The sequence below is a fragment of the Eulemur rufifrons genome, chromosome 21 (genome assembly GCF_041146395.1).
Source record: "Eulemur rufifrons isolate Redbay chromosome 21, OSU_ERuf_1, whole genome shotgun sequence".
NCBI classification, from domain to species: Eukaryota; Metazoa; Chordata; class Mammalia; order Primates; family Lemuridae; genus Eulemur; species Eulemur rufifrons.
In genome coordinates, this window is record NC_091003.1 from 23,836,662 (window position 1) to 23,845,121 (window position 8,460).

Genomic DNA, 8,460 nt, shown 5'->3' on the forward strand with positions numbered 1-8,460 from the left:
ACCCGCGCCCCGTACGGCTGTGCTCACGTATTTAATCCACGGCATGGAGTCCGCGTGCGCAAAAGCGGAAGCTGTTGCCTAGGGCGCTCGATGAGTGCCCCCTAGTGGGGAAACGGCGCGGAACACAGCAGCATTGCGGTGAGCGCCCGTCTTCGGCGACCATTTATGGAGCGCCTGCTGTGTGCCTGGCGCTGCGCTGGGTGCTGCTCCCTAAGCGAGCACGACCAGTGCAGCCCATGAGGGAAGTCCTGACCGTCGAGGAGCGGGCCTCTGTGTCCGCCACGGCGACCGCGACGCCCAGCACGCCGCCCAGCGCACGGCGGGCGCTCATTAAACGTCAGGGGGTCGGATGACGGCGTAGACACGGCGCCGGGACCGGTGGGGGGCGCTGTGGGAGCGCTCGGCGGGGCGGGGCGCGCGGATGGCGGCAGCGGGCACCGGGTCTGGGTCGGGGACGCCCCCGGGGCTGGAGGCGACCCGACAGAAGCTCGCGCTGCGGCGCAAGAAGGTGCTGAGCGCCGAGGAGATGGAGCTGTACGAACTGGCGCAGGCGGCGGGCGGCGCCATCGACCCCGACGTGTTCAAGTGAGCGGGGCGCGGGTGGGGGCGTCGCGCTCGTCGGGCCCCGGACCCCCGCCCGGGCCCGCGGGTCTGTAAGAGCCTCCAGCCCTTGTCGGGTCCTCAGGGAGGCCTGGTCCGCGGCGCGGAGGGCTCACTGCGGGCGTTTGTTCTCGCCAGGATCTTGGTGGACCTGCTCAAGCTGAACGTGGCCCCCCTTGCCGTGTTCCAGATGCTCAAATCCATGTGCGCCGGGCAGAGGCTGGCGAGCGAGCCCCAGGACCCTGCGGCCGTTTCTCTGCCCGCAGCGAGCGTGTCTGAGACCCGAGGTCAGAGCTGGGCCGGGCGCTGCCTGCCCGCGGGCGGGCGCGGCGGGCGGGAGGAGGGCAGGCGCCGCACAGCGCGGCTTGACCCCCAGTGGCCAGGCCTGTCTGCCCTTTCCCGGGGCCAGCGGGGCCCATCCAGGGGCTCCAGGCCCTGGCGTCATTGCTACCCTTGGAAATGCACGTCCAGCTCAGGTGGACCCAGAGTGGGTGCCCAGAGTGGTCCACGCAGGCTCTGCCTCGGCCTCTGCTGCCTCTTCAGTCATGTCTTTGTTCCACAAATATGGGAATAAAGACGGCTTTGGTTCCTGTCCTGTGGCACTACAGCCTCCAGGGCTTCCTGCCACCCCCTCACCTGTTCCCCAGGTCCTGCCAGTGGCCTGGCCAGCTTCCCTCTCAGGATCGCAGGATGATGAGAGTGGCAGCTCCTGGCTAGCCTGGAACATAGGGAACTCCTGCCAGGGTGCAGAGGCCTGAAGGGCTTCCTCACTCTGGAGTGGAGTGTCCTCACTATGTCACTGTGGAGCCTGGGGTTCCTGCTCCAGCTCTTCCTCCCTGCGTGTTGCTTCTGCTCTGGATGGCTATTGGAAACCCTCTGAAATGCAGCACAGCCTCCTAGGCAAATGGCAGGAGGTCCAGGCGGGCTCCCTGCCTGGAAGCGCGAGGACACTGGCACAGGCATCCTGGGGTTGGGGGGGCAGCGGGGCAGTGCCAGGGCCCTGGGTGCCCACAATCCCCACCCCGAGCAGGCCAGGCACCAGCGCTCCGGTCTCCTCACCCTCGCTCTGTCTGCTCTGTTTGTGTCTCTCTCTGACCTCCAGAGGCCTCCTTTCTCTCTGCCAGGGGCAGTAGCCCCCCTGCAAGGCCCTCCCTTTCCTCGGGCCCACGGCCTGCGGCCTCTCCGGTTCTGCTCCAGGGCCCAGCTGCCGCGCACTCGCCTCTCTCTCCAGGGCCCCCCGGTTCCCTCCGCTTCTCTTGCTGCCTGTTCTCTCCTTTCGCAGGTGGCGTTTATTGGCTTATCTCTGGGGGTTGGTGCTCTTTCTTGTTTCCATGGAAACTGCAGTGTCCCCAGGAGGCCTGAGCAGCTGAGCTGCAAGGGCAGGACCGTGCAGGCCGTCACTGCCATGGGGCTTGGAGACAGGGCACAATTTCTGGCTCTGGTTATCAGAGACACAGTACTGCATCATTTCTAGAATGTGCAGTCGGGATGGGACCAACACCCCTGCACCCCAGAGGCTGACTCTGGTGAGCGAGATGTGCGCCCTGGAACGTGCGCTGACCCCAGGAGGAGGACGGCAGGCGAAGGGCAGCGTGGTGTGCCATGGTGAGCCCAGCCTCAGTGTGAGGAACACCTCAGCCTCTTAGAAGCTGTCCCCCTCCTGGACGGGAAGTTCGGAGGCTAAAACAGATGCTCACGTCTCCTCCGAGGCTCCTCAGCAGCACCATGTGAATGACCTGTGCATGTCCCATAAGCCACACTGGGAAACAGGCCCCTTTCCTGCCTCATTCCTGACATGGGGGTCCCTTCCAGGCATCGCCAGTTGAGGTGAGGCAGGGGGCCCAGAGCCAGGGTGTGTGGGGGCCCAGAGTTGCCTTGGTTGCCCCCTCGTCCACGTCTGTCCCCATGTCGCCCGTCTCCCTGCTCCAGGTGCCCCCTGGAGCTCAGGCCTGGGGAGGGGGTGGGGAAGGGCTGAGGGGCAAGTCAAGGTGGGGGTGGGTGGACCACAGGCCGAGTGAGGAAGTGAGCGGTGAGTTTCCAGAGGGAGGGAGAAACTGGGAACAAGGTCCTCATCACTCAAGGGGACATTGCCACCCACTCACTCAGTGGCTCTGGGTGCTGGGCAAGTTTTCAACACTGAGGGCACAGTGGGGACATGAGTTGGGCATGCTTGCTCTGGTGACGGAGGTGTCCAGGTGAAGGACAGTGATAGAGATGGCAGGAGGCGGTTGGAGCCCCAAGAGCAGCAAGGGCTAAACACAGAAGGTGGGGGCGGGTGGAGAGGGGCGCCACAGCCCGGCCAGCTGGGGTAGGAGGCGGGGGCAGAGGTGCCCAGCATGTGCTGTGCAGGTGCTGGTGGGCCTGGGGTGGGAAGCGGGAGAGAGAGGAGGGCACGGTCCGGGGTGTGGGGGGCTCAGCAGTAGAAGCATGGGCATGGGGGTGGGGGGAGGATGAGGGGGCACCACTGAGTGAGCGGGGGCTCCAAGGGAGGCAGGGAGGAACCCCCAGCCCAAGGACAGGAGTGGCCTGGAGTGCTGGGCCCCTCAGGGTCATTTGCTCCTCAAGGGCTCAGCCCTCGAGGCATAGCCCAGGCCCCTGTCCTGCTAGCTCGGGCGGCAGAAGGCCAGGACTCAAGGCAGAGACCACCAGACGAGACGCAGAGAGGTCTCTCAGGCCCGAGTGTCACAGCCTCTGACCACACAGACCTTGCAGCTGCCCCGCTAATGGCAGGATGTGCAGTAGAGAAAATGAGGGGGTGTCGGAGTGAGCCAGCTGGGGGGTGGGTGGCCCCAGATTTCCCACACGCTCGGGTGTGCAGTTGCCCCAGGCCATGGGCCAGCCCCACTCTCGGGCCTGCCTGTGTGAGCTGCAGCAGGAGCAGCCAGGTCATCTGGGCTCCTGTCCCTTAGCCTTCCAGGTGGCCCGCGGGGGCTACCACCAGCAGGCTCACTCATGCCCAGCAGAGAAGGGGACACAGAAGACCCAGAAGCACAGAGGGGTGATGGTTGTCGTGGTGAGGGGCTGGAGTCATTGAGGGACAATTAAATTCAGCTGAGCATGCTCTGTTTCAGTTTCGGGGAACTATACATTTTATTATAAAGAGATGTGCTCCAGAACGTGTAAGATGGCCTTTGGTGTGCGGAAGGCGTGCGTCTCACGTGAGCTGTGCCGCCCGATAGGGGAACCACAAGCCACCCATGGCTGGTGTAGCCACGGCACACTGTGTGTGCAAGTACACAGCAGATGGCAAAGAATTGGTACAAAAGTAAATGCAGCATCTGTTATTTGAGTTAATGTCCATTTTCTTTTTTATTTAAAGGAACAATAGCTTATAATTCTTTTACTTTTTAACATAACTACTAAAAAATTTAAAATTAGGTGTGTGGGCTGGGCATGGTGATTCACACCTATAATCCCAGCACTTTGGGAAGCCGAGGTAGGAGAATTGCTTGAGGCCCAGAGTTCAAGACCAGTCTGAGCACCATAGTGAGACCAAGTCTCTACAAAAAAAAAATATAAAAATTAGCCCTGCATGGTGGCGCGAGCCTGTAGCCCCAGCCACCTGGGAGGCTAAGGTGGGAGGATCACGAGCTCAGGAGTTCAATGATGCAGTGAGCTATGGTCACACCACTGCACTCCAGCCTGGGTGACAGAGCAAGACCCTGTCTCTTAAAAAAAAAAAAAAAATAGCTACACGGTTCACATATTATTCCTGTTGGACAGAGCGGCTCCAGCACATCCCTGCAGTCCCGGCTCGGGGCTATGGGTGCGTGCACACGTGTGCATGTCCGGGGAGGGGTCGCCAGGCACATCCCTGGGGAGAAACACCTTCCCAAGAAGTGTAGGCTGGGCTGAGTTAAAAGTGCACATGTGCCCATCCATGTTTCATGTCTGTCATGGTCGCTAGGTCTGTGTGTGTTCTGGAAACACTGATTAGGACCCTACTGTATGAGTGGCCAGAGAGGGCAGCAGTCCTGGCTGGTAACAACTCTGGCCACCAGACCCTGCCAGCTGTCCTCGGGGAGAGCTGAGTTGGTTCCCACCAGGAGGGTTTGCGTGCTGTGGAGGTTTTGGGGCAGCCTGCTGTACTGCCACCAGCCATCATGACGTTGAAGAGTTGACACGGTGACTTCCCTCATGTGCTCCTGGAGCAGGGCTGTTTTTGTTCATTCCCTCTCTCAGTTCTCTCACCTCTGCTCTTTGTCCTGCCTTTGTTCTTATTCTTTCCTTCTTAACACAAACACCCGCTGGTCCATGTTGCTGCGAGGTGATGTTCCCACTGTGAAAGGAGAAAGGCCACCCTGGGGACCAGCAGGAAGGGACAAATGCTCATCCCCCCAGCTCTGCCCAGCAGTTGACAGGGGCTGTGGTATGGGCTCACGTAGGCCACACCAAGGGTAAATGGCAGACCCGGTCCCACCCCAGTGTGGCCCCCTCCCCAGCTTCAGGGACTCCCTGAACCACAGGCGGCCGACGGGCTGCTGCATTCGGGATGTTGCTGCACTGAGGCTCACAGAACACTGAGTGGCCACTCGCTGGTTTCAGGGGTCACAGTACCGTTGATCTAGAAGCGCATGAGGTAGGCTGCTGGAACAGTCTGAGGGTGTTGTCTGTGTTTGGCACTTAGAGGGACCTCCAGGGACAGGGCCTGGGCACATCAGTTGCCCCTGCCCTCCCACCCCAACCACAGTCACTCTTGGTTCAGCCCCAGCCCCCAGCCCAGCGACCCCACCCAAGGGAGCAGCTGAGCAGAGCTGGTCCCGCAGCCCCGCTCCTCTGGGCACCTCTCCCCGCACACGGTGCGGAGGCCTGAGCGGGGTTCCCTGCTTAACACCCCACCAACCACGAGAGCACATGACTCCTAAAGTGTTCCAGGATGGCTTTCCTAATGTCTTCTGTGGCTCACGGTTATGGTGGTGTCGTGTTCCGGGGGGTTGGCAGCCGTGTCAGATTTAAAGATGAGCATTATGTGCTCTTTCTACTGCCCTCTCATCCTTCTTGAGTTCCCAGGAGGGACATGGTCATTGCTCTGAAGGGACAGTGGAGAGGAAGCTCAGGTGTGCGGCAGAGCTGAGGGACCCGACTCAGTCTGGCCCACGGCTGAGGCCCCCCTGCCGCTTGCTGGGGTGAGGCAGGTGTGAGTTACCCGAGTTTCCAAAGCCACGTTTCTGCAGCTCAGGAAACGCCCCTCACCAAGAGTGCGTGATCACCTGAGCACCCAGGGTTAGGCCAACCGCCGCAGCAGAACCGCAGAACCGCAGTTCTACCTGGCCTGGCCTGCTGTGGGAGACGCTGCAGGGTGGCCGGGCCATGCACTCAGGGGACGGGATCCTCGCCCACTGACCAGTCAGTGAGGACCACGATAATGGCAGTTTATACCCAAGGAAATGTGTGGTGACTGTTCTCTGCTTTGTGTCCTTTTCATGAGTCACTGGTAGGCTGCATTGGCCCAGCTTCACCCCACTGCCTGCCCCTGGCTGTGCCCCTCCACGGCTCTGGGGCACCCTCACGACGTCTTTTGTCGAGGGTGTGTGAGCGTGTGGGTGTGGAGCCCAGGGAGGCAACGCAGGGGACAAGCAAAGGTGACACCACCGTGACCCTCTCCACCCCACTGGACAGCAGAGATCTGCTCGTTCTCTGAGCAAGAACTTTCCGGAAGTTCTCATAAGGAGGCCGCCTTTGCCTGCGGGACTCTGGGGAGAGTTTCACCATCAGTGTTGGGGAGGTGGAAAGTGAGCTGGAAGTGCCTCTGGAGGAGCCAGGGTCTGTGTGTCTTGGACACAGGTGCCTCCGCTTGCTAAAGGTGACAGGCAGTGAAGCAGAAATGACCCAGGGAACCGCTGAGGCACCCTGCTGCATCTTTTCTCCAAGAATTCGGTTCCTCACTGCAGGCTCTTACACTAAACTTAGTAAGAAGCCCAGGAAGAACCGGGCTCATGGCCGGGTGTTGTCTGGCCAGCCCCTCGGCGGCAGGGGAGCGCCCACAAGGGACTGCGCCAAACCTTCCAAGATGGGGCTGGCTGGAACTCCAGAGAAAGCAACACTAAACGTAGGGAGATCAGTGCAAAGCTTTTATCAGGGGGCATACACACAGGAGCCCCAGCATGTCCTCACGACGGGCATCAAGGGAGGGGTGTTCTACCCAGGCAGGTCTGCAGTTCATGTGAGGGTCCAAGGAATGTGGCTGGGGACAGGGCCAGCTGCCCTGTGTTCAGCAACATGGTTGGTCTTTCAGTGTTTCGGGCAGCAGTCTAAGCACAGTTACCAGTGCCTGGAATACTCAAGGCCCCAGCTTGGGTTCAAGCCTGCAGGGAAGACCTGCAGCTGGCCAGGTCACAGGGCGTTGACATACTCTTTCTCATTCAGAACAAGAAAAGTGGTGGGGACCTAGGGGACCCACACTGGGGGGTCAGGTAGGGGACCCATGCCCTGGTTAGAGCCCACAGGGCAGACCCTGCCAGGTTGGAGCAGAAAAGAGCCCTGGCTAAGGCAGTCCACGGGGGAGGGACCGTGATTCCACAGGCAAGCCTGCTCCCCAGGCACATATTGTCCCCCATGGGGTCCTCATAGACACTCTCCCTGTTGGCTGTCCACACCCTGAGCCCTGGAGAAGGCACTTCTTTAAAATAAAGCTCTGGCCCAAGTGTGGTTGCAGATCTTTCTGGCTATCTTCATTAAAAAAAAGTGTAAAGTAAGCAAATTATAAATCAAGGAAAATCTGAACTGGTGGTTTTCATCCGAGTGTGACCATCTGGCGGTCAGAAGGAAAGTCTCAAGTACTCAAGGCTCAGCAGGAACGCAGTCATGAAATCCAGTAGCTAAACCCAAGAGCAAGAAGCTTGACCGCTGTGTGTACAGAATGCTCTGGTAGGTAGGAAAAAACGTGAGAGAGCTTCCAAAATCAAAATCAGAAGCCTGACTTAAGTACTTAGCAACTGCTGTGCTTCCTCTCAGTCCGGTCAGGGCAGCTTGGAGGGAGGATCCAGTGATTGTGCTCGGAGAGTATGGGGCTGGGGGCTGACCATGTACTTTGCCCAGGCCACGTGTGACCAACCAGGCTCCCCTTCCCTAAATGGACTCAGTGTGTGTGCTTTCGAAACATTCCCAAGTGTTCCTTGCATGGCTTCCTCCCTGGGACACATCGTAACCAGCCCTGCACACCGCCAAGGTGTTTTCTGGGATGAGCTGTCTTCTGAGCCTCAGGACTTGGCGCTGACGTAGGGTCTCCAGCTGAAGTGGCTTTGACAGAAACATACAGATGTAAATGCTGCTCAGGGAACCCGAGTACCGCAGGTGTGCTGTGGTCTCGGAGCTTGCCACTCCTAACGACTGTGCTCTGTGTCTTCTCAGGGAGAAACAAGGGCAGCACCACGCTCAGTGGCGTGCCAGGCCTGGCAGAACGCAGCGGCCGGGAAGGACCCAGCCAGAGGGCGCCCCGCCAGCCCAGTGCCACCAGGCTGCCCAAGGGGGGCGGGCCTGGCAAGAGCCCCACCCGGAACAGCTCCTAGGACTGGCAGAGACTTGGCGCACACAGGCCTGCTGAGGGCTCCCCATCCTCCTGGCAACGGCTACATGTTGTTTCCGTCAGTTGGTAATAAACCTTTCTGAAAAGCGGAGGGTCTGGATCACATGTTCTCTATCACTTTCCGAATATATTAAGGCACAAAGACTCAGAATGAGTTCCTTGTGCTCGTCCTGGTTATGCTACAGGTGAACTCACCGAGGGACTTAAACTAGATTCAACTTCCTGGACCTGATTTTTGTGTCTGAGAGAAAATATATGTAGTGACAGGTCTTTTTATAAACGTTCATCAACACACTGCATTTGCAAAAGGTGCGGCCAAGTCCTCTGATGGTGCT

The 8,460-nt window shown here is 59.6% G+C and overlaps 1 protein-coding gene across 3 annotated transcripts; it reads left to right on the forward strand.

Annotated features, from left to right (window-relative positions):
- The first annotated feature begins 27 nt into the window (after nt 1-27).
- MZT2B (mitotic spindle organizing protein 2B) lies at nt 28-8,173 on the forward strand. Of its 3 annotated transcripts, XM_069497213.1 has the most exons (4): nt 333-585; nt 739-887; nt 1,703-1,882; nt 7,951-8,173. In XM_069497213.1, exons 1-4 carry the CDS (start codon nt 422-424, stop codon nt 8,106-8,108), a joined length of 651 nt encoding a protein of 216 aa, XP_069353314.1. In that variant the 5' UTR covers nt 333-421; the 3' UTR covers nt 8,109-8,173. The 3 variants fall into 3 exon arrangements, with proteins under 3 accessions (XP_069353316.1, XP_069353314.1, XP_069353315.1); XM_069497215.1 differs by lacking the exons at nt 333-585; nt 1,703-1,882 and adding an exon at nt 28-319; XM_069497214.1 differs by lacking the exon at nt 1,703-1,882 and having other exon boundaries at nt 335-585.
- The last annotated feature ends 287 nt before the right edge of the window (nt 8,174-8,460 follow it).